Source organism: Dipodomys spectabilis, unplaced genomic scaffold, assembly GCF_019054845.1.
Source record: "Dipodomys spectabilis isolate Male_0828 unplaced genomic scaffold, ASM1905484v1 ptg000241l, whole genome shotgun sequence".
NCBI classification, from domain to species: Eukaryota; Metazoa; Chordata; class Mammalia; order Rodentia; family Heteromyidae; genus Dipodomys; species Dipodomys spectabilis.
This window is the reverse complement of record NW_024870918.1, coordinates 7,622,158-7,648,555: the sequence shown is the minus strand read 5'-3', so window position 1 is coordinate 7,648,555 and position 26,398 is coordinate 7,622,158. Positions and strand designations below refer to the sequence as shown.

At 36.2% G+C, this 26,398-nt stretch overlaps 1 protein-coding gene across 1 annotated transcript in view; it reads left to right on the top strand.

Moving 5' to 3' along the window:
• Aldh1a1 (aldehyde dehydrogenase 1 family member A1) overlaps positions 1-26,107 on the top strand; it is a 48,199-nt gene extending 22,092 nt beyond the window's left edge. Inside the window, exons 4-13 of the mRNA XM_042699324.1 lie at positions 1,402-1,531; positions 3,139-3,200; positions 4,624-4,752; positions 6,094-6,207; positions 10,471-10,573; positions 12,372-12,556; positions 16,374-16,538; positions 18,347-18,504; positions 20,588-20,662; positions 25,546-26,107. Of these exons, the coding sequence (XP_042555258.1) occupies positions 1,402-1,531; positions 3,139-3,200; positions 4,624-4,752; positions 6,094-6,207; positions 10,471-10,573; positions 12,372-12,556; positions 16,374-16,538; positions 18,347-18,504; positions 20,588-20,662; positions 25,546-25,618 (1,194 nt within the window). The 3' untranslated portion in view covers positions 25,619-26,107. The remainder of the gene's footprint in view (positions 1-1,401; positions 1,532-3,138; positions 3,201-4,623; positions 4,753-6,093; positions 6,208-10,470; positions 10,574-12,371; positions 12,557-16,373; positions 16,539-18,346; positions 18,505-20,587; positions 20,663-25,545) is intronic.
• The last annotated feature ends 291 nt before the right edge of the window (positions 26,108-26,398 follow it).

Here is a 26,398-nt window from a genome sequence, read left to right as displayed (position 1 = left end):
AAAAAAACCACAGACATACAAAATCATGTTTATTTAAATTTTGGGATAGTTTACAGTTTAGTAGAGAGGCGGAATAGCTTTAGTAGTTAATCACTTGCACATTCCTGCCAATGATTACCCCAAGAACATGACATCCCAAAGAACTTAAGAAAAACAGAACAAAACAAGAAGAAAGTCATTATAAAAGGACTGCTAGACCAGAAAATATTAAACTTTACAGCTTGAAAGAATAATTTGGGCAATAGTACATAGTTTAAAAAAATCTTTATAAAAATTGTATAGATTTTTTAAAAAGGTTAAATTTGTATGAGTAAATTACTTGTATCCAGGTACAATATAAAAGTTAAACAGTGTTATCAAACCATCAGATAGAATGACTAATAATAACTCATCACAAAACACCTGGAACGGTTGGGAGCTAGGTATACTCAAGATTCTGATAGGAAATACCAGGCTTTAGCCCCCACGCTACTTACTACCACACCACTAGTATCTTGCTTTATGACCAAAACCAGCTTAATATTTCGACTCTTTTTAGGTCTTCCTTTTAAAAAGAAGAGTAAGACAAGGTGATTGAAGAGGCCTTCTATTTCCAAATCCTTTTTTTCTTTCCATTTTTTGTATGTGTTTTTTATTGTAAAGATACTGTACAGAGGAGTTACAGTTACATGAGTAATGAGTCCATTTCCCAACTCACCACCCCCCCCCCTGCCCTGGCCAACTTGTAAGGTTCGTTTTCAACATAGTGTCTTGTACATCTCATTGTTACAATGGGTCATCCTGTAACCTTATTTCAGTGTTTTGTTATTTCCCTTCCCCTCCCCAAATTAGAAAAATGTATGTACAAGATGTAGGACACTGGAGTCAAATACAGTGACAACAGGGGTTATACCATGAGAGAAGAACATGCAAAAGAAACAAAAAAAATCACATGGTTATATTATAAATACATTAAAAACAACAGCAAGAAAGATAAAACCACTTGTGTCTCTATCTTGGGGTTCATTTCACTTAACACCATCTTATATGGTCATATCTACATAGCTTTTGACCTTCTCTGCTTGTCCTAGACATGTACTAGTTATTGTAAATAAGGGACCTATGTTTCCTTGGGTCTGGCTTAGTTCCCTTAATATAATTTTTTCCAAATCTTTCCATTTCCTAACAAATGGCGCGATGTCGTTCTTTCTGATTGAGGCATAGAATTCATATATATATATATATATATATATATATATATATCACATTTTCTTGATCCATTCATCTACTGAGGGGCATCTGGGTTGGTTCCATCTCTTAGCTATGGTGAATAATGCTGCTAGTTCATAATACTGACCATATATTTTTCTTCTAAAAATTTTTTTCAGTGAAATTTTAGTTGTGGAATGGTTTGTTTTTCAGACAATGGAGTCCATCAATGCAGGAAAAATATTTTCTAATGCCTACCTGATGGACTTAGGGGGCTGCATCAAGACATTACGCTACTGTGCAGGCTGGGCCGACAAAATCCACGGCTCCACCATACCGAGCGGTAAGGAGATGGGTGGGCCACCACCAGGGCTGTGTGTGGTGGAGACAGTTACAGACCTGAGCAATTGAACCTTCTCTAAAGAGGTCAACCAAATACATTGAAATTATTTTCCCCTTTCTAAGCCAACACATTTCTGAATTTATAAGTTAAATTAAGATTAAACCAATTACTTCTAAAGTTGGGCGTAATCACACAGAAGACAAGACTAGGGGTAGTTTAGAACACTATCAATTAAGAGCATTCATTACTGTCCACTTTTTAGGTGGTCAATTAGTGATTAAAAAAAAATAAGTCTCACTACTTCCCTGCCTGAGGGGGCTTCTAACTGCAATCCTCAGCCTCCTGAGGAGCTAGAATTACAGACAGGAGCCACTGGTACCCAGCAAGAATATTCTTTATAGCTCAAATTACTGATCTGAGTAAATTGTCCCTCAAAGGGCCAAAACTTTTCTACACCGGCCTCTGCAATTAATGATGTAAATTCTATTTCCATAGTGACTTTTCCATCCTTGCTCTAATATAACTATTTATTCTTTCATGTTCCATTATAAGTCTGTTATGTTCAACTGTGCCAGTTAAGACCCAGTAGAGGTAGACCAGACCAATTATACAAACTCCTGATTCGTTTCAAGTAGTTTAAAGTAAAGTGAGACTGTGCTTATAGCTTGAGTTAATAATCTTTGTGTGTGAATGTGTACATATGCAATATTTAGTGGGATGTGCATATTACAGATTAGACATAAAACATTTCACTTGAGGAAGCATTTGGGAAACATTAAGGATAGTATTTAAGTTCTGTAAATGTAGGCCTGTATCTCCAGGACTGGACCTGGTGTGCATTTTTAATCTAATTGCACATCCAGCTTAGAAGTTAAAAGAATAAGACAATAGTAGTACTGAAAAGTGGGCTTAATTTTATTAGTTGTTTCATTTTGCCTTCCCAAATCATGGGAAAACCACTGAAAGCGATGGGTCTTGAGAGGAGAGTTTTTGTTATGATAGCCAAGAAGCTTCCATGGGAACTAGAATGGAACTGAGCACAGAGAACAAAACTCTCAGGAAGACCATGAGCCTTGCCCGTGAATTGGGCAAATTTGAAGGGACAGAAATATCTTGTACTTTGAGCATTTTTTAGAGTTTGCTTTTTTGATTTGTAGGCAAAAAAGCCCACAACACACCAGTAACATTTTAGAACAAGTCCATAGACAGTCTTGTTACTGATAGGGAGATATTTTACCATTTTAAAATCATGTTACCCTTTTAGGGAGAGAGTCTACTACCAATAGAACTTTGAGCTGCTGGGAATGTATTTGAATATGGTTCTTCTCTTAGCTAGAGATAACCCACATCCTATAGCTTCCTTTTCGATAAACTTTGAAAATAAGGATAAGTGATCAAGTTACTTTTCCGAGTATGTTATTGCCTACATCTTTTTTTTTCTACATTGTGTTTTCTACCATTCCAATTTGCCCTTTGGGTGGGGGAGGGACGATGCTTTCATTTTGTAAAAGTTCTTTCTCTGTTTCTTTTTTCTTTCTTAAACTATCTTTCCATGAGTGCCAATGTATTTGCCTATAGAATTGGGTTATGCTTTTCTTATTTTCCAGATGGAAACCTTTTCACTTACACAAGACATGAACCTATTGGAGTCTGTGGCCAAATCATTCCCGTAAGTTATTCTCCCAGATGATTTTCAATGGGGGCGGGGAGGAATAAAACTCTTGTGCTCATTGATTTAGTGATAAGACTCTCTCAAACTCAAATGAATGCTTATATATTCAACAAGTAGGACTTGTTGAATCTGGTCTTGCTGTGACTACCCTTGGATATGAATTAGGGAATCCAGGAAAATATCCTAGCATTACATGACAGTTCACTTTTTAAAATTTGTATTATCTGCTCCTTATTAAGATCCCAGCTGTACAAGCATGCCCCACAGTGCTCACACAGGCTGCTCAGTTGAGCTGCAGGCCACAACTGGAGTGAAGTGTCCTGTGGCCTACTTCTCTGTTTCCGCTTGAAGAATCCTTGCCATGGACACTGTAGCAACCAGAGTTTTCAGATCCCAAAATATATTTTTAATTAAAACAGAAGAAAGAATACCAGAGATGGAGTACTCTGTGGAATATATCTTTAGAAAACAGGCTTGGGATACTGCAGTCTCCTCTGTGAGAACATAGCATTTACATGAAATCACAATGATTTCCTTTACATGGTTTCATTTATGTGAAATCACGATGATTTCCTTTTAAGCCTAAGGATAAGGGAATCATCTAAATATGATCGACACACTGAATAAAACTAAATAGAAACATGATAAAGCATTCTGAAGTTTCAATGAGATTGAAATAGAACGATACTGAAATTTTCAGTAAAATTGCTCATTAGTTCAAAAGCTAAGCACGGAGTCATTCCTTGTTTTTTTCAACAATCTTCAACTTTATAAATAGTCGTCTTAATGAAATATCAATAGAAATCCATAGTGAAATCTTACACAGAGAACAAATTGGTCCTCTTAGTTCACATAGCTGGTGGTGATTTTACTGAGATCACAACCCAAACATCACTCTGTCTCTAGATATTATATTTTGTCTCTAATATTATTTGTCCTGAATATTGTTCAGAGGAAAAGCACTACTTTGCATGGAAAGGGACCTGGTTTTAATTACACACACAAACACACACACACACCACACACATACCATACACACACACTGTCCTAGATATCAGTACTGCTAATAATATTACTGGATCTATCATAAGTCCCCTAAATGACAGGGAAAAAAATCATACTTTGAGTATAAATAGCTTACAACATAGTTATATGTAAAATCATGCAGTAAATTTTCCTGGTAGGAAAAAAATGACAGTATTTGAGTATATTTAGGGGCTCTCCTCTACTTCTCCTATCTATTTAAACATAACTATAATTTACTCATTGTTTAGCCATATTTTAGAATAAAATAGATGATTACACCAAGTAGAACCTTATTAGTTAACATCTACCTGTAATGCATCTAATGTTAGAAGTCGCATTAGCACAAGTAGCTATGAGTAACACAAGCACCCTACTGTCAATGATTGCTTCCTAGTGGAACTTCCCATTGGTTATGTTCATTTGGAAGATCGGGCCTGCCCTGAGCTGTGGAAACACTGTGGTGATCAAGCCAGCTGAGCAGACACCCCTCACTGCTCTTCACATGGCAGCTTTGATAAAAGAGGTAGGTTTCCTGCCGTCAGTAACAGGCGGGCCTCACTGAGTACTACAGTAAACTGTCCTTTTTTACAAATGGCTCCTGGGTAAATGCATGGAGGGCTGGAATTTCTAGAAGCCAGCCCAATGAAATTGGCCCAAATGCATGACAGGAGGCTAGACTCAGCTTAGAGTCAATCACCTTGTGACCAGTTCTTTCTTTTGTTTAGCTCCCAGAGCATAAACTTATGGTGAAATGAGTGCACCATTCTTTCAAATGTTACAATGTTAAGTTGTCTTGTAGCTGCCACTGGGGGCAACTTCGTTAAATTCGTTTAAACTTAACGAAACTTTTGACCAATAGGAAGGTTGGAGGTCACTGTGCTAATGTGCTTGTTTGTAATTCTCAGCCATATTCTTTGTAAGCGCATGTGTCTGAGTGAATGAATAATTTAGATCCCTGTTCCCATCATCGTTTATATTTCCCTGCTTGTTCAAAGTGACAAGGGACACATGAACTTGATCTTCCTCAACTGTCCTCATTGAGTGGCCATACCTTGCCTTGTTCTTCATGCCTTACCAAAAACTCAAAATAGTGTCATCACTGGAAACATAACATTTAGAAACTGTGTAGGCTCGCTGAATCCATGTCTTAAAACTGTTCTTTATGTCAAATTTAAAATAAGCAAAGGAGATGTCAGAATCAAGGAAATTGATTTCAATAACATGAAATTTTAGTGACCCTGAGATTAAGGTCTGTGAACTTTCATCCTAAATGAATAACTGTGCTTGTCTAATATTTTAATTTTACTAATTAAATAATATGAATGACCACTCACAACTCAGCTGAGCAGTAACAGCTATGAGCTAAAAATGTGGCCACCCTTTAGTCTCTTATTTTTACACAAGAGCATAACAAATGCACTGTTTTTTTTTTCTTTTTAAGTATTTTAATACTGACTTTTATATGTTTTATTTCATTGGAGGTCAGGGAGCAATGGGAGTTGAATTCAAAGCCTTGTACTTGCTAGTCAAACACTCTATTTGAGTTATACGCCCCCCCCCCTTCCTTATAGGATGCTCTGAAGCTGTTATTATAAAATTCAGAGACACTATCATTCAAGTCAGGATAGAAATGATCCACAGATTTATCCTGGGGAGAAAGTGTGCCTCAATAATGCAGCCTTTGAACTTGTTCTTGTGCGAGCTAAAAAATAAGATGTGGAGAAGAAATGATGATAAAGACACACGTGAATTTCTCTTGGTAGAGCGTGTCAGAAAGTTGCATAAAGGAGGTGCCTCAACCCTTTCCTCTGTTTAAAATTAACATCTGAGTTCCGTTGTCACTCCTTTTCTTTCTACCTCATAGGCAGGTTTTCCTCCTGGAGTGGTGAATGTGGTCCCTGGATACGGGCCGACTGCAGGTGCAGCCATCTCTTCTCACATGGACATCGACAAAGTGGCTTTCACTGGCTCAACAGAGGTATGTGAACACGTCATCAGCCAGTCCCTCCACCCATCACCCTGTGTAACTATTTGTAAGCCGACACTTTCTTCAAACAACACTTCTTTTTCATGATTTGTTCTTGTTTCTCGCATTCAGATCTGTTTATACTACACACGCAGCAGTAGTTTGAATGAAATGAAATACTTCTTACAATGCCAGAAGGACTAAAGTAAACTGAGTGGGTTTCTTCCTTTCTCTTAGTAGAAATACAGCCACTGAGCCTGTGTCATCTGACTGGTAACATTTATGACAGAAAATACAAATTAGACCACAGAGACTTATGTGAATGAATACAACCGCGTTGTATAGGTTAGGAGAAATGAAACAGCAGAGCCTCAACCTGAGTTCCTTATTTGGGGTTCTCTCTTCTGTGATCATCCTGAAGAGAACCAGAAACCCAGCCTTGCTTGATATTACCAATGGCCTTGCCTACCTTTCCTCTCTGGCTCCAGTATGGCTAGATATAAAATTAAAAGTAAGACAACAGCCATGGGTACTGCAAGAAGAGAAAGTGGAGAAAGAGGCGGGGGACCGAAGAGAACACTAAAATGAACATTCTAGTTGCTGAGTAATGTGATTATTATGGATGAGTAGTTCCTATACACTACAAATGATGCATAGAGATATGAAATGATAAGATGTTAAATTTTATTTCTCATGATCTTCTATTAAAGCTAGGTAAGCAGAGTGTACTTTTTCTTTGTTTTTCTTAGACACAGACTAGAAGAAGATCAAGTTCTAAAAATCCTTAACTGTTATAAGGAAGAGCAAACCCTGAGTTTCAAATTTCCTATGGATGAAAAAAAACCCAGTAATATACATAAGATGTACTAATAGCTGTAGGAATGGAGAGGCTCAGTTTGAAACCTGGCAGAGAAAGTAAAAGAAGAAAGGCACAGATTCTGCAGCCTAGCTTCTAAACCTTCAGGGATTCCAGGGCATTGGGGGTCCAGATAACACACTCAGGGATCCTCTCCCCTTATTCCAACAGCAAAACCACTGCCTGTTTGTCTTGAATCACCCCTGAACCTCACTTGTATGAGGACCTTTACCTATCACAAGAGAACATGGGAAGGTAGATGAATCAGGAACATCTAGGTTCAAATTCAACTCCCCTTAGCAGTGTATCTTCACAAACTTCCACACCTTTACATAGCAGAGGCGACAATATCCATCATACTGAGCTCATAGAATGAACAAGTGAATGAAACATTTAATGATCTATCATACACTCAGAAAGGGCTTGGCTCTTACATGTTTAGAACTCATTTCCATCTTTTTCCTCTACCCAACGCTTTACTTTTTACACTTTTTAGGTAGTATGGCAGCAAAATTTCTGCTCCATAAAATCTCCCCCAACTCTGCCACCTCGTCTACTCGTTTCTTCGTTATTCCATACATCTTGTCATTTCTCCACACTTTTGCATCTATGTAACCAAATAGGACTCTACCATGGCTACCACACGCTCCCCTCTCCAGCAGGCTCCTTGTGTCTGCCCTTCTAAGAGCCTCATAACTATAAGATGTTTTCATTTGTGTTCCTGTTGTCTGTGAGAAATAGTTATGAAAATGCACACCAGCTCCTACTTACTTCTGTTCCTTGCCTGAGTCTTCTCAAAGGCTGCCTTTCTCATGTGTCTCTCCAGAAGGTAATATGATGACAACTTCTGATTAAATACTGAAGAATTAAATGTCAACAACACTGATTTTAGAAGCCACACATCAAAATGTGCATCTATGCTTAATACCCACTTGAATGCTCCTCCGAACCTAATTTTGGTTCTCTTTTGCTTCTTTGGGTCTATTGCTTGGCTTATATTAGGGAACTTTCCAAATGTTCTCCATAAATCAACATCTCTCCATCATTATATCAATGAGACATAGTCTACTAAGTTAATCATTCAAAGTAGCACTTTGAAATACAATAAAACCCTGACCACATAACATGAGGTAGAGCAAGTTAGAATATTTCCAGTAGCACTGGTACTTCGGCTCCCCAGAGCAAAGCCACAGTGTCCTGGTACACCCTCTTACCAGTACTTGCAGTTTTTATCTTTGTCTTCAACATAGACTTGGAGGGGGAAAAAATGATGATAAAAAAAACTTTTTGCCAACTTAAAAAATGATATCATGGTACAAAAATGAATGCGTCCTTGTGTTGCTCCTAACTATCTTTGTGGGACAATTCAAGCCAATCTTTCATTTGTAAAATGTAACCTTACTTTTGACTCATATTTCTGGACAGCTTTTGAATTAGTTCTTTAGACATCTGTAGCTTTTAGAAAAATAGTCTGATCTTCATTTGCCAAGGCAAAAGGTATTTGTTTCACTAGAGTTATTCTGGTAAGCATAAGCCTAACTAGAAAAGGTAGAGAAAAATGAGAGGGAGCAGAAAGAAATTGGGGAGCTTCCAAAGGGGAAAGGACAAATACTTTATGTCAAAAATGAAAAATTCTTCATTATTTCAAATAGAAGTGGTCATCAAAACACATTGTGGAGGCTGGGTGTGTTGTACCACTCCGTTAATGCCAATACTCAGGAGGAGGAAGTGGAAAAATCACAAGTTTTAGGCTTACCTGAACTGTAGAGAAAGACACCATTGAATAAAGAAATAAGGAAGAATGAAAGAGAATGAATTGAGAGAGGGGTGAGGAAAATGGAGAGGAGGAAGGGAGGGAGGGAAGGAGAGAAGGGGGAAGAGGAAGAAAGGAAGAAGGGAGAGAGAGAGGGAAGAATGGAGGAAGAGAGAAAGGGAAGCTGGGAGGAAGGAAAAGAAGGAAAAACGTAAGTTGTGAAAGTAAATGGAAATTTCAAACAAATTTTTCCCAATGAAAATCTACTTTTAGATTAGTTTTCAAAGCATAATTTTAGGAATTTGACTTAATCCCATGACATAGTTAAATAAAACAAAATATTAGCAGATTAATTAATGATCCATTCTCTAATGTACAGAACAGTTAGTTGAGTATACCCATTCAAAATACAATTGTTATTGTGTCATTTAGTTGGAATAAAAACATTTTATTAAAAATCCAACATGTAGATTTAGTCATAAACACTGAGAATAACAAAAGGAAAAAAATTATTGTCCCTAAAACAAAGAAAGGCAAAAATCATCTCAGTGGATTGTCAATCAATACAATAAAGAAGAGGTAATTATTGAAACATGTCAGGTTTTAGAGACAGAAAAACAGAAACAGAAGAATATGTTCTTAATGAACACTAATGCAGAAACAGAAAACAAAAGCAATGTCTTTTTCTGTAAAGGAATAGCTAGCATAAAAGAGGAAACCAAAATTGCAGGATTCCAGTTCATTCAGTAATAACATAGAGCATAGATATAATTTTTCTTCTGTTCCACTGACTAAAGCTGTGTGTGTTAGAGAAAAGAGTGGGCAATTTAAGGGACATATGTATATATATATGCATGACATAAGTATGTGATACATATATATGTATATATATATATATGTATATGTATATTATCATTCAAGGCAGACTCTGAAAGAGTCTTTATGTGTTTCTTTGGGAGACCAAGAGAAGAAAAGGATCTTGTCCACAAAGAATTCAAGGAAGAGCTAGGATATGGGAAGAATACAGAGGTATCCAAGTTGGGAAAGGAATATGATTTTTTAAAAAAGATGAGGGGAGATAAAGAGTCCTGAACATTAATAGAAGAAAGAAATATAAAATAGATGAGTTGTAGTGGTGTCATGACAGACATGTCTAGTCAATCCACAGATTAAGTTCTAAAGAAAATAAAATAACCTTCTGGGTGGCTCAGTGGTAGAGTGCTTGCCTTGCATGCATGAGGCCCTGGGTTCGATTCCTCAGCACCACATAAGCAGAAAAAGCCAGAAGTGGCGCTGTGGTTCAAGTGGTAGAGTGCTAGCCTTGAGCTGAAGAGCTGAGGGACAGCGCCCAGGCCCAGAGCGCAGGCCCCATGACTGTCAAAAATAAAATAAAATAAAATAACCTTCTGTCCAGCCATACACATAGATCATCTATCATGTTCTTTATCCAGTCTCTTGCCTGTGAGTTTTTTTTCTTTTTTTTTCTGATGGATCTCATTTCTGTAAACTTAGAATAGGGAGCTTTTTATATCTGAAGGTGCTAAGTCTTCAAAAATGCTACTCAGTGCTTCGTAATACATTTAAGGATGGCACAGACAATACAATATTAAATGAACCTCTCTTCATGAGGAGAGACTAACCCTCCTCATTGGCTGATACATTTCAGGTTGGCAAACTAATCAAAGAAGCTGCTGGGAAAAGCAATCTGAAGAGGGTCACCCTGGAGCTGGGGGGAAAGAGCCCCTGCATTGTGTTTGCAGATGCTGACTGTGAGTAGCTACTCCTTTGTTCATGTTTCACCCTTCTTCCTTTTCTGAAATCTTACCAAACTATAGAGTGAATTTGAGTGTTACAAACAGCGTTATCCTGACATTTGTACACATAAATAAACACAGTTTAGAATAGGCTATGATATCATAATATGAAACTTACATAAAATAAGTGTTGCATTTTTAATAATTCTACATCTTTAATCATTAGCATTGTTTTAAGTAAGGAGAAGGACCTGAGGCATGTTGGGTTGAGACCAACTGGGAGACAGTGATTTCATACTTCATTCCTGGTCCATTCACTCTGGGTCATATGTGCATTAAATGAGATGGTCAAAGATAAAGGAAACCTATTTACAAACTTTTTTTCCTATCTCCAATAATTGAATTTACATATGTAAAGCCTACAGTGATGATGCAATCCCACATTTATTATTGTAGTTCATTGTTATTATGTCACCAGATAGAATTTCCACAATTCCTTCTTAAATAGTAATTCAGTAGTCAAAATAGATGGTCAAATATTCCTCTGCATTATTGATATGATGTTAAAAACAGAAGTTTTAGGTATTTTGTAGAATCTGCCTGCGATGCTATGGTGATATTAGTTGAAGGTGGGTTTTTTTGGTAATTACTACCATGTTAATCATTCTGTAAATGTAATAAGATTTCTAATTCACCAAACCTATTTGTAAAATATATCTAGTGCAACTTAGTTGCTTTACTGTTGGATTGACTTTGCAGCATTTAGAAGAATTAGGATCAAGAAATTCCCAATTGATCAAGATAACATTGATTAAGATGACATTGCTCAAGACACACACACACACACACACACACATATACTCTCTCTCTCTCTCTCTCTCTCTCTCTCACACACACACACACACACACACACACACACACACAAAGTTCCCAATTAAGCAACTTAGGCCCAGTGTAACATGTAAACCAAACCAAGAAGAGTTTATAGGTAAGAGTTTCTATAATATTATGTGTGATTTTACACTGATTTTTAAAATGCTTTTTCTACAATAAAGTAATAATTTGGAAGAGTGATTGTAAATTTTAGTTGGTTTTGTTGTTAATTTTTCAGAAATATCACTTTTGCTATTCATCAAAATATTTAAGAACATTTTGAAATTATTTGAGACAACAGACTTTCAGCTAGCTAAAACCAGAGGCTCCAAAACACTATTTATACTATACAAAAATATAATAACTATTCTAGTTTACTTATGTGTCTTAAGAAATGGAGTAAATTCACAGTAGTAGAGTATGAATGTCTTCATTACCCATCAATAGATAGTTATGAAATCATTTGCAAAAAATATTTGTAATAACATCTGATCTTAGGATAAAGATCCACATTCTTGGTGACATCCATATTTTCTTCGATACAATGAAACCACAGTTTCTAAAACTGAGCTGAAATAAATCACTTCTAAGAGAAAGAACTAAAATCATATTTTGTAATCTTGGTTTCTACAATTCCAAGTAATAACTGCCTTTTTTCAGGTTCTAGTATATATATATTTGCTATTGTTTCCATAGTAAATATAGGATCACAGCAGTTAATTTCTATCTTACTTAGTAGAGGTGAGCTGTATAAAGTCCATGTCTATACCATACATTACTTTTCTGTAACACTGTTTTGCCTATGAGAAAGATGTATGTGTCTCTCTCTCCCTCTCTCTCTCTCTCTCTCTCTCTCTCTCTCTCTCTCTATATATATATATATATACATATATATATATTAGAATATATTTCCTCTTTACTGTGAATGTTTTCATTATAGTGGACAACGCCATTCAAATGGCACACCAGGGGCTCTTCTACCACCAGGGCCAGTGCTGTGTAGCTGCTTCCAGGCTTTTTGTGGAAGAATCCATCTATGATGAGTTTGTACGAAGGAGTGTTGAGCGGGCTAAGAAATATGTTCTTGGCAATCCTCTGACTCCAGGAATAAGTCAAGGCCCCCAGGTGAGTTTAGAAAAGTTACAGAAGGAATAGCATTTCAAGGGACAAGAACAAAATAAAGTCTATTCTAGTTGTCAATTTTGATTATATTTGTTAGCTTTTCAAATGAATGCCAAGAACCTTAATTCTACTATAAATTGATGTCACTTTCCCAAAAAGAAATTGATTGTTTTGTTATTATTATAATATATTATATAATGCATACTATTATATATTATCACATATTATTATTAATTACTTCTCTCTAAAAACCTGAATTTATCTGAAGCCCTTTCTCAGTACAAACATATAAAAATACATACAAACATACTTATAACCAAAAAGAAGAGAAAAATCTAAGATCCTTCATATTGAACATTGACTATCCAATATTTTCTTCCAATGGAGAATATACAATTAAACCACAGTTTCTAAAACTGAGCTGAAATAAATCACTTCTAAGAGAAAGAACTAAAATCATATTTTGTAATCCTGGTTTCTACAATTCCAAAATAAGCAATCCACTGGTTAAGATTTTAATCTCTGGAAGTGAATGTATTTTTATGACAGGTTGCTCTAAGTAGGATAAGTAGGTATTTTAGAACTTTGAGAAACAAAAGACCAAAACCTCTTCAGGGCTTATCCACCCTGCAATTATTCATCTGTTGCTATAAGAAGGAACTTAGGGAAAGAGACACTCTTAAGTGTTAGCCTAGTGTTTTAGCTATTGGTGATTAAGTATCAGTCTTTTAAAATATAGCTATAGGCTCTTTCTCATAAATGTCACGAGAAAATCATTATGTAGAGAAAATCATGACTAAAAATGTTTATAATTTTAATAATTGTTTTCTTATTTTAGAGCTCTCACACTCAATATTTTTGGATTTTAGAGCAACTGCAATACAGTTGTGCATTATTTATATTATATATATTCATATGAGTATCTTTTCCTCCATTTTTAAAGTGATTTTCCTGTTTGACTTTATAGATCAAAGTATGTGCTTTAAAGAAAACTTGAAAAAAAAATCAGTGTCTTAATTTAAAAAGGCATTATTGAGTGTATATGAAATGTCCAACTTCAGCAAAAATAGCACTTTGTCAAGGCATCGAGTAAGGGATTTTTTAATTACTGGTCATTTTTTAAATTTTGGCTTCTTTCATATTCTTTTTCCTCTTCCATGAGTGACCATAGTAATCTTGGGATTGTGAAGTCATAGCAAATGATAAATGATACTAGATAGATATAGATGAATGATTTATGTATTTATTCTCATTTACCTGGAGAGCGGTTTGTCTTTTTAAAAAAAATTTCTTTCTTTCTCTTCCCATCAAATCTAAGGAATCAGTGAAAATATATAGTCAAACACACAAAAACATACAGTTTGGGTTGGACAATAGTGGCTCACGCTTGTAATTCTAGCTACTCAGGAGACTAGGATCTAAAGTTTATGGCTTGAAACCAGCCCTAGCAAGAAAGTCAATGAAACTCGTGTGGCCAGTTGAACACCAAAAACCCAGAAGTGGAAGTGTAGTTCAAGTGGTAGGGTGCCATCCTTGAGCAAAAAACTAAGGGACAGCAGCCAAACCCTCACTTCAAGCCCTTGTACTTGTGTACCAGTACAAAAAGGGAAAAACAATAAAAGAAAGAAAGAGTAAGAGGGAAGGAAGGAAGGAAAGAAAGGAGGAAGGGAGGGGAGGGAGGAAGGTAGGAAAGGAGGAAGGGAGGGAGGGAGGAGTGGAGGAAGGGAGAGAGGGAGATAGAAAATGAGAGAAGGAAAAGAAAAACATACCATTTGACTATCAGAACTGGGCCATCAGCTCTTAGATTTTATACAGTAATACAGAAGCCAATGAGTTTTCTAGTAGTAAGATCTGATTTGTGCAAACATGATTGAATAGTACCTTTTGTTGAAAGAAAACAAAGTTCATCTTTAGTCTATCTGAACACTTCTGAAGATCCTATGTATTTATGGTGAAACAATATTAACCAGACTAAATTGAATGTCCCCTTAAGAATAGCCAAAACTTTCTCTCCCTCATCCTATGCTCTCCTGAGATGTGCCTCCGTCTTTCCTGTGCATTTGAATGACCTAGCAATTCATCAGGTCTAGGGATAGAACGAAGAAGTTCATTTTGCTACCAGATAATAACGGAACTGCTACCTATAGGAGATTGTCAGGAGCAGAGCACTTAAAGCTGAAGTCCTTATCTTTTCTACATGTTTTCCAACCATTTTTTTTTCAACCTCTTTCTGATGTATAAATGCAGGGATTGGATTTTTATCAGGTATGTACACTGGTCACTGGCAGGAAAACCCCATGACTTGAAATAAAAATATATTATGATTTTAAGGTAATAGTCTGATTAACACCTAGTTGGCTCAGTGGTAGAGCGCATGCCTTGCATGCCAGAGGCCCTGGGTTCGATTCCTCAGCACCACATAAGCAAAAAGAAAAAAGCCAGAATGGCGCTGTGGCTCAAGTGGTAGAGTGCTAGCCTTGAGCTGAAGAGCTGAGGGACAGCACCCAGGCCCAGAGTTCAGGCCCCATGACAGGACCCAAAACAAACAGACAAACAAACAAACAAACACCTAGTAATAGAGACTGCACATGAGGTATGTGATCCTTGTCTACTTATTTGTGAGACCATCTGAGCCAAAAACTATTTACTGCCACCTATTTAGCCTGATTATATCAAAGAATATGCTACAACATATATTTTCTTTTGAATCAACACTTTCATTCCCTTAATTTTCTGGAAACAAAAAGACTTTCTTTGTTAAATGACCTGTTAAAGTCGGTGCACTGAAGAACCTTGAGAAACATTGTACCAAATATCCTTCCAGAGTTTCTAAAATAGTTTCTAACTCTAGACAGCATTTAACTCAGATGTGAGAGCTGAATTATATGAGGTTATAAATAACTACAGAATTTTTATTTCTGAGCTTCAGGAGATGGAGAAGTTTTGTAGAGCTAAAGAAGAGCAGGAGGAATGCCACTTTTCACAGTGAGAAGCAACACATTCAAATACTCCACACCCTGCTTAGCTCTTAGATCTGTTGGGGTTTTATTTGTTGTTTTGTTTTAACAAGCTATACTACAGGCACATAGCCCTCTCTAATGATGTCAGTCAGTTAATGCTTCAACCTCGAAAGTGTAGGAACAGATCTTATATGGTACCCCTCATTCCAGTGCTTGGAGAGAGATACTGTGCTTATTCCCAACAAGAGTTTATACCTCTTTTTAAATTCCTCTTAAAAGTATAATTTTAAAAAAGCACTAATTTCTATAATACTTGCCAGAAATTTGTGTCATCTGTTTAAATGAGACGTAATAATCAGGACTGGCTAGAAATTGTCATCAAACCTACTGACCTAAACTGAGAAAGCTCGCTCAATTCATGGTCAGAATGTACCATCCAAGAGTATCTTCCAAGGAAAAGCTGCTTCAGGGGTAGCAAGATCCAAGCGAAAGAGTTTGAACCTTGAAATCCAAAAGCACCTACATCCAAAGGACTATGTGCGAAACAAACTGTAACCAAACCTCTGTTTTTCAGTCAAATGTCCAAGATTATGATTAAACCTTCATTTTGAAGTTGTGTGATTCATATATGTTCCTAGTGTCAATATATGTTTCTTATATGGCCTTCTATGCTAAATGTAAACAGCCTCCATGGTGTTTCTTTCCCTAAGAATTCATGAGAAATAAATGCACGCAAGAATTAATCTGAATCTCTCTAAATTCTGTGGGAATTCAACATTAGAATGAATAGCAAAGATCCTACATTTTCAAGGCTCAATCATTTAAGTTTACTTTTCTACCTATGATCATTTTTCAAATAGGTAGACAAGGAGCAGCATAATAAAATTCTTGAGCTTATTGAGAGCGGGAAGAAAGAAGGCGCTAAGCTGGAATGTGGAGGAGGACGCTGGGGAAATAAAGGCTACTTTGTCCAGCCCACAGTTTTCTCTAATGTTACAGATGAGATGCGCATTGCCAAAGAGGAGGTAAATGGTTTATGGTTTCATTCTGCTCTGTCCCTTTGGTTAACTCCCCCCTCTCTCTCTCTGATTCTCTCTCTTCCTCCCCATCTCTCTGAAAAACTGTCAGGTCTTTCTCAGTAAATACTACTCTTAAGTTATTGTTATTGCAAAAGGTTTATTTATAATTAATGCCACATACATTAAGGAATCTGTTTGGTCTGACAAGAATTTCTAGCTGAACCCTGAGCAAGATGCTTAACAGTATCTGAGTGTTCACAGCTTGAAACTAACTGGCAGGATAGGAGTCCTGTTACATATGTGATAGTCCACATAAACACAAAGGGCATTATTTTGCATGAAATAGACCAGGCACAGGAAAACACACACCAAATGATCTCAATGTGTGGCATATAATCAAGTCAGCCTCATGAAAGCAGAGAGTGGAATGGTGGCCACCAGTGTGTTTGTGGGAGAATTGAGGTGGACACTAAGGAGCTATTGATCAAAGGATACACTTGCTTTAGACAAGAGGAGTATGTTCAAGATACATACTGTACAGTATAATGACTATAGCTAAAAACAATAGGTCATATTCCTGAGCACATTTTTTAAGTATTTTAACTACAGATGAGTGCATAAGCAAATGCTTAAGTTCTATTTTCTGAGAGGTAAGAGGCCCTGTTTCTACTTATGAGCCATTCAGCCCCACCTGCAGTATGTTTTTGGACCTATATTTTTGATTGGTTAAATTACTAATTTGGCATATGAATGTATACAAATTGAGTATACTTTAGACCTATGTGTGTATAAATTATAAACACATAATGTGCATATATATAATGTGTATATGTCTGTATAATTATTTACCAAAGATTTAACCAATATTAGGAAGTCTAATTAGCTAAAAAATACATGGAGCCAAGTGCATATAAAAGCACAAGTTTGAAATATATAAATAACGTATATATCAGTATATATATATATATAACACATACCATTACATTATTTAATTGTACATTTTGGTTAAATATTAGATGAGATTAAACTAAATAACTTGATGGAAGCTGTCTTCTAGAGATATAATATATAATGAGTTTACATATAAGAGAGGTAAGTAATTTATCTTGTGTACTCTGAGGGGTTTTGAACATGCAGAGATTGCTGAGCTGGCTTTGTTTTGTGAATGTGCTCCATCATACACGATGATAAAGACACTGACAGCTCAAAGCAACTAAATCATAATTCATCCATTAAGTAAATTTGTACTTTGTACTTTATGTCCATAATAAGAGGACCTGTTTCTTTTCTTGCGTGTGTGTGTGTGTGTGTGTGTGTGTGTGTGTGTGTGTGTGTGTGTGTTCCTTGCTTTCTCTTAGCTGTTCCATTGGTTTATTTATGTTGTTAGTTTTGTTTTGCTTGTTTGTTTTACAAACCTGGTGATTTTACTCAAAACATCTTACTGTCTTCCTTCCTGATCGCTGAGATTTCAGACATGTGCCAAAACACTCAGTTCTGAAGTTATTTTCTTTATATCTTCCATGTTGTCAAAGTAAGGTATAAGGAAGGCGTAATCAAGTTTCCACAAAGAAATAAATAAATAGAAACTGGGTGGTGTGGCTCATGCATGTAACCCTAGCTTCTCAGGAGGCAGAAAATTGGAGGATCACTTTTTGAGGTCAGCCCCCATCCCCCAGAAAATTTTTGAAATTGTCATTTCCACCGGAAAAGCTTGAGTAGGATTACACAAAGAAGGGGAGGGGAAACTTACACTATCATTTAAAATACTTCATTTAAACCTACTTTTATGTATTGCTTTCATTTTCCTGATGTAGATATTTGGACCAGTGCAACAGATCATGAAGTTCAAAACTGTAGATGAAGTGATCAAGAGAGCAAACAATACTACCTATGGCTTAGCGGCAGGGATCTTTACTAAAGACCTCGACAAAGCTCTAACCGTCTCCTCTGCGCTGCAAGCAGGCGTGGTGTGGTAAGTCAAAGTGTAAAAATGCACAGGTTTTCATGTGAGCTGCAGCAAAAGGTTAACTTCATTTGTTGTCTCCAGCCCTTAATTTCTCATTTGCAATTTTATGTCTTTCCACAAAGTAGCAACACCAGCAAGCAAGCAGCAACAACAACAAAACTAGAGAAACACTATATTGGAAGAACTATCCTTAATGCTATCCTTTACAAAATTACATAGACTGAACATTTATTTTTTATTAATTCATTTATTTTTATATAATTTTTATTTATTTTGTAAATTGATGTACAGAAGGGTTAAAGTTACTTAAGTCAGGTAATGAGTACATTTCCATTTGAACGGTATCACCGCATCCCTCATTTTCTCCCAGTTTTTCCCTCCTGATTCTTCTCCCCAACAAGTTGTATAGTTCATTTTCTACATAGTGTCTAGTGAGTATTACTTTTACAATTGTTCATCCTTTGTCCCACCATTTCTGTTATCTCCTTACCCTCCTCCAAACAGATCAGAAATAAAAAAACAGCAATAAAAAATGCAAAGCAAAACCACAAAGCAAAATAACAAAAAAAAAATCTCTTATTTCCATTTGTTGAACTTCATTTTAATAATGATCATATGCATATAGCTATTAAGAACTTGTGATCCTCTTCTAAGAATATCCACCTTTGGTCTCACTGTGTGAATGTTTACAGTCCTGTTTACTATCATGTCCAAGTGAAACTTTTTGTCTTTTACCATCCAGTGTGTTTACTTGTAGATTTATAGGCACTTTCTAATTACAACAAATGAGGGAAACCATGCAATCTATGTTTCTTTGGGTCTGGCTTACTTCACTTAAGATGCTTTTTTACAAGTCTTTCCATTTCCTTACAAAAGGTGCAATATCATTCTTTCTGATGGAAGCATAGAAATCCATGGTGTATATAGACCACATTTTCTTCATCTATTTGTCCCCAGAGGCCTCTGGGCTGATTCCATATCTTCACTATGGTAAACAATGCTTCCATGAGCATGGTTGTGCTGGTAGGTTTAGTGTGACCTTGTTTGCGTTCTATTGGATAAATGCTCAGGAGTAGAGTTGCTGAGTCGTAGGGGAGCTCAATGTATAGTCTTTTGAGGAACCTCCATTCTGCTTTCCAGAGTGGTTGAACAAGTTTACACTCCCACCAACAGTGTATTCAAGTTCCCTTTGGCCACATCTCCACCAGCATCTTTTATTGTTAGTTTTCTTGTTCATGGCTATTCTAACTGAAATGAGGTGGAATCTCAATGTAGTTTTGATTTGCATTTAAAAGCTGCAAGTGGTGCTGTGGCTCAAGTGATAGAACACTAGTCTTGAACAAAAAGAAGCTCAGGGACAATGCCCATCCCCAGAGTTCAAGCCACAGCACCAGCCAAAAGAGAGAGGAGAGGGAGAGTAAGAGAGAGGAGAATCGTTACGTAGTTAGATTTTTCTTCTAACACGGAATAGTAGGATGCTTGAAACAAATCATTCATGCAGTGCAAAACTATCTTCTCACCCATCTCCTCACCCCTTGTCTTCATTTTCTTTCAAAAATCTGATTTATGCATATTCTTGCAACTAGATGTTTATATAAACATCTTCAAGACTTTAGTGATATTCAGTCAAATTCCCGTTAACATCTCTGTGTTAGCAGGTTACTGAATCAGATAATGAAAACCAAATTGAGTATCATATGGATTGGAATTACAACAAAAGTTGATTTTAGCCTAATAACTATATAAACTTGAAGATACGTATAAAGCTTACAAATTATTAGCAGTAAAGAATGCAGTACAACAAATCCCACTCTCTAATAACTGCCTGTCTTTCCCTTTATGGCTTACCAGTCGTTCAAGTCTATCCCAAGCGTAGTTGTATGATTAGATTTATTTCTAGGTAATATATGGGCATACTTACTGTCTGTCCTGTCTTGTATAGTGTTTTTCATATTGCTGGGTTACACTGAAATTCAAGTAAATGGAATTACTACAAAGTTTGATGAATTTCTACAATTCACAGTTTTTCATAGGTTCAGTGTTATTTAGACGTTATAGAGAAGAACATCACTTCTTTTGTTTTTTTCAGGGTAAATTGCTATCTTTTGTTATCTGCCCAGTGCCCCTTTGGTGGTTTCAAGATGTCTGGAAATGGACGAGAAATGTAAGAATAACCTTTTTATATAGATAAATACTATCTTTGATGAAAATTGTTGTAACACTTGGGGAATTAATCCATGTTTGCCTCTTTCAAGAAACGTGCCTCTATTCTTTCCTGCATATTCATACCACTAAATAGCTTATTAAAGGTTGTTGTTCTCTCTAAGTGCAGAAAGGCAAAAGCAAAAGGGACAGATAATTTATTATTAAGGTCCTACTGTTCATAGGGACCATATTAAGCACTGTATGTTGGTGGTTCAATTATAGACTACTTTTAAAATTTATTGTTACATATATGATGTACATCTGGGAAATACTTCCAGAACTGAGGTGAATCTTTAAAAGAAGTATGATCTAGTTCCTTGAATATACCTCTTAAATAACTAAATTTGTGGCCTTATCCCAAAAATGATTTAGTGTTCAGATGAATGATTTTCATATATTAAAATATTGTTTATATAGACTCAAAAATTTAAATTACCTGAATGATTTCTTTAGGATTTTAAAAATCAATATAAACCGAGAGGGAAATTTGACTCAGATAACAGTTTTTATGGTTGTGACTAGATTGAGAATATTGTACATAAATATTGTACATAAATGTGCTTATGAGCCTTCAGTTGCTTTTGAAACCAAGATAGATAGGCTTCTTAATATATACATTACATTTTATATATTATATGTACACACACACACATACACACACATAAACCTGTGGCACTATATTTAATGTGCAAGTACCCTTCTGCTCTTAAAATGTTCTTAAATAAAAATGAATAAACCAGAAAAAGATATATTTAAACATGAACTCAAACAAAGGAAAGCTTCCCATTTTGTTAATATCACGTAAAATAAACCTTAGTTTTGAGCCTGAGGGATGACAAAAATTCTATCCATTTCTCAATATCAATAACTGTGTTCTTGCTATGAGTAAAGCTCTAGGAGTCCCAGAGGTCTGACAGTATAGACTCTATATCACTGTGTTGGCAGAAAGAATATGTAAAAAAAAAATAGAGTGGAAAATGGCTATACAACACAGTATGAAATAAGTCAAAATAGTTTACCTCATGAAGTTAGGGAAGTAGTTAAAGACCAAGTGTTGAAGGGCAGAAAATCTGACTAATGATAAAGCATTAATTCAGAATCTCTCTAACAATCATGATGTTCATCTGTTAAAGATGGTTAAGGGTTGTGTGAGAATAAAAGAAGGAAATAGGTTTTGAGATTCTTTTCATGCTGAAGTTTCTATGGTTTGAACTCCATTACCTGAGTACATAAAATGTTAATGGAAGCTGGTCGCCGGTGGCTCACATCTGTAAATCCTAGCTGCTTAGGAGGCTGAGATCTGAGGATAGAGATTCGAAGCCAGCCTGGGCAGGAAAGTCAGTGAGAATCTTATTACCAGTAAATTATTCAGAAAATGCTAGAAGTGGTTACTATGGCTCAAGTGGTAGAGAACTAGCCTTGAGCTAAAGCAGCTCAGGGACAGTGCCTAAACCCTGAGTTCAAGCCCCAAAACCAGCACAATAATAATAATAACAATAATAATAATAATGTTTGCTGGAGTAACAGAACTCACAGAAGCAGCATTGCTACATCTAAGTGAAACAGAGTTCAAGTAAATAGAGAGAAGAGCATTTTTGCACATGATGTGTTGAATGCTGAATGGCTAGTCAACGTGGTTAGTGTAGACTTCTGTGAGGAAGGGTTTGATTTCAGTGTGAAATACATGTAAATTAGGAGGTCCAGAATCCAAGGAAATTGGCTTGGGTCTGCTTATAGGAACATTGAAAAGCCATGGATATCTTCTCTTGAATGGTCAACTATTAAGACGTGTGCAGGCTACGAGAAGACATGGGGAACACAGAACTAAATTTGAGTCATGGCCTCATTCTGTTTTCTGACTCCTGAGCCTCCATTTCTTCATATTTAAAATGGAGATAGCATGCCATGCCACTTTGAATGATTTTACAATTCAAATGACATAGAATGTTCAGTTTCTAGCCTTATGACTACCCACGTGAAGACACAAGTTTTCTTTCCTTTCCTCATTGCTATTCTTTGTATTTTCTATTACTGCAACATTCCTACACAGAACTAATTACTTTCTACAAAAAAAAACTATTACAAAGGTTAGATTGTTTTAAAGGGCAGCTCATGCCTTGCTGGCCCAGTTTCCCTGGGGATAAAGGCAGAATGTACAAAGGGTAAAAATATTAGACACAGTATGTCAATTTTGATGCATATAATTTTGTCAGACTTTAATTTGAAGTATAGGGAAATGAAATAGGAAGACTAGAAGCAGAAATCTGCCATCCATAATTTCCTTAAACTTTATAATTTGGGTCTAAATAATTTCCTTCTTGAAGATACAAAGGAAAAGATTAAATTATAATTATTACTTCAGAAAGTCTAGCTGAGATTGCTACTGTTAGAGTCTCCTACTAAAATTGGAGAATAAATAAGCCAGCCATTTACTGGATGCTTTGTAAACGGAATTACTGAAGTAATAACTCAAGTGACCCTCTAGAGATAAATTATAATTTGTGTTCAGTTGAAAGGAGATCCCTGAAGAAGACAAAACTAATGACATGTGGAACCCAGAGTGTTCAATGGTAACATGGGATGCCTAGCCTGATTTCTGAATCTTTGACCATATATTGCCACTGTGTTGAATGGGAGAAAGCTCTCTCTGTGTGTAATCCTATTTATTATCTCAGAGGTTAACTTCAATCACTTGGGACTTGGCCATTAGGACATTTCAAATTCAATTAACCCTCATACTTCCCAATGTTGTCCTCCCTCTTTCTCTCCCTCCCTCTTTCCTTCCTTCCCTCCTTCCTTCCTTCCTTCCTTCCTTCCTTCCTTACTTCCTGCCTTCCTTCCTTCCCTCTTTCCTTCTCTTTCTTTATGTGCAGATACTGGTGCTTGAAATTAGGGCCTTGGTGGTATCCTATAGCTTTTAAAACTAAGGGTGGTACTCACCCACTTGAGCACAAAAAGGTGGATTGGGGAAATGGGTCTCACAGACTTTCCTTCCCTGCCTGGCTTCAAATCATGATCCTCAGATCTCAGCCTCCTGACTCACTAGGATTATGCATGACTGTACCACCAGCACCTGACTAGATACTACTTTTCCTTGCTTCTTTCAAATAGGGGGTGCAAGGCAATGTTGTAAATGACTGGGTTTACAGCAAGAAATCAGATGAATAATTTTGTGTGATTATATTTGACAGTGCAATTCAGCAAATATTTCCTCCTTTTCTTCTTAATTAGTGCAAAGTTCATTTCTAGGCACAGAGGGAAAAAGGATGTAAGTTGGTACTTTTTACTTAGAGTGTGGCTAGTGGAAGGCTATTAGAAATGCAATCTCAAACCTCACTCTAGAACTACTGAATCAAAATCAGCATTTGCATAAAGTCCCAAGTGATTTGTACAACGAAGGTTTTTAAAGCACAGAACTCGTAACTCATTGATGCAGTAAGATAAAGAAATGAAGCAAGTGTTCTTGTGATCCAACACAGATACAAATGTGTGTATAGGAATCCTAATGGAGGGGAACTACTGAGAGCATGAATGTGACAATAATCTCAATTATAACTCTCCTGAGAGTATCAAATGTTCTTATGACTCAAACTACAATGGAAAGCCTATTGGTGAAAAATCAAGGGTTAATTTAGCTAGCTTTTGAGATAAAATACTACCTTTTAATGGATTTCAGACAGCTGAGTCTAAACCCTTTAATTACTTTGAATAACATGCTCATTGAAGCTTTTAAAAAGGTATTTTCAAAAGCTTAATTGCCCAAGAAAATAATCAGTGTAAGGGGATTAGGTTTCTCAGAGGGGGAAAATAATGTCTTCAATGTACCTGTCTACAGCACAAGAAGAAAGAGGGGAAAAAGGATCAAGATCTCATTCCTTTTCACACCTACATGTGCGCTGGTGTTATGATTTTAAAAAATGGTTGTATATACATGTAATTTCATCTTCTTACCAAAACAATGTAGAAGATAACTGAACCCAATCCTTCTGGGTATCTCTTCAATGAAGGGTAAACCATCCTTTGTACACGTGGTGAGAGGAATTAAGCTGATGACATCATACAGGGTACAAACAGCCTGGCATGTTACTTTGGGTACTTGGTGTAGACTTAAGAGTTACATGAGAAAGTGACTGGGGAAAAAAGAGGTTCTTTAAAGAGGTGAAAAAAGACACATACAAAACTACAAAAGGTAGAATTTAGACCAATCTTTATTGCCCAAGTTCCCTTTTAATACATGCAAGCAATCTAAAAAGAAAGAAAAGCCTATCAATAAGAGGTGAGGTTTTATTTTGTTTATCTTTTTGCTGTAAATCAAATGATAGTCTTAAAACTATAGCTGCAAAAGATGAGAGACATCTTGGAACATGAAAGTAAGGTGTTCTTTCCCTTCACCATCTGTGCTGATGGAAGTGGTAACTATAAGCTCCACTTGAGATTGCAGTTTTTTTGTGTGTTACTCCTAAGTGATTACATAACACAACTTCTCTTGTTTATTTATTTGAACTGAATCCAACATTGCTGAAATTCTTGTTGAATTGCCTTTGGAATAGTTAGAACTTCAATAGACAAGTAATATTAAACATGGACAGACTCTGGGAAGTCAACTGAAAGTATGTGATTATTTATTTAGGAGGGAAAAAATGTTTTAAAGAAGTTTTCTACACAAATAGATTCATGTTCCACTGAACAACTTACGATCAGCGAGCTCTTCTGTGAAATTCTCTGCCCATAGCAAATACCTCCCATTGTCCCTAGCCAAATAAGCAAGAACGAACTTGCACTATATCAGTGACTAGCTCGTTTTCCACAGTGGTGTTTATAGATGTTTTTCCTTCTCTCCAGGGGAGAATACGGCCTGCGTGAATACACTGAGGTTAAGACAGTTGCCATGCAAATCTCTGAGAAGAACTCCTAAAAGAACCCTTACCGAAGTAAAAGGAAGACCCTTCTCCATTGTTGAAGCATCTCCTACAGTTACTAATACAGTCAGATTTAAATAAAAAAAAAGATTTTTCTTTGATTTTTTTAAAACATAGCTAATCATTAGTGCTAATACTACTCATGGAAACCATGTTGTGAATTCTGAAACCATGAAGTATGTTCCTTTTCATATGTGATCCCAATTCCTAGCCTAAATAAAAATGATGGATTTGAGTGCAAGATAGCTCTATGCTTGTCATAGTCATACGCTTTCCCTTGTAGTTACATATCTAGAATACCACCTTGTAGAAAAGGATCTGTAGTTATTTAGCCTTTTTCCCATAATGACTTCTTAAAGTACTTAACACACATTAACTGCACAGTAAGTTGCTTGAAATGTTTCCTATAATGTCATGTCTGCTTGTCAAATGAAGTACTTAGCTGTATCTGACTACAAAGCTTAATAAAACACAATCCTGCATGATTTCTGTTCAGTTTGATTTTTTTTTTAGATGAAAGTTTGGGTTATTGTGATTTATCTGTGTCACTCAAAAACATCATTTTATTCAGCATAAAATTGCACTGAAAAGTAAAAATCCAATCCACTCATCTTCACATGGGTCTAAAGAAATGCTTTATTTTCCAGGGGAATCCTTGAAAATCAGTAGCACACATTTGGGATGGGTCCTTTGTAAATATTAACTTTATATATAGTTTTAGGCAGAAATAGTATAGAAAAAGAAAAGCAAAGGCCAAGCACTGGTGGCTCATGCCT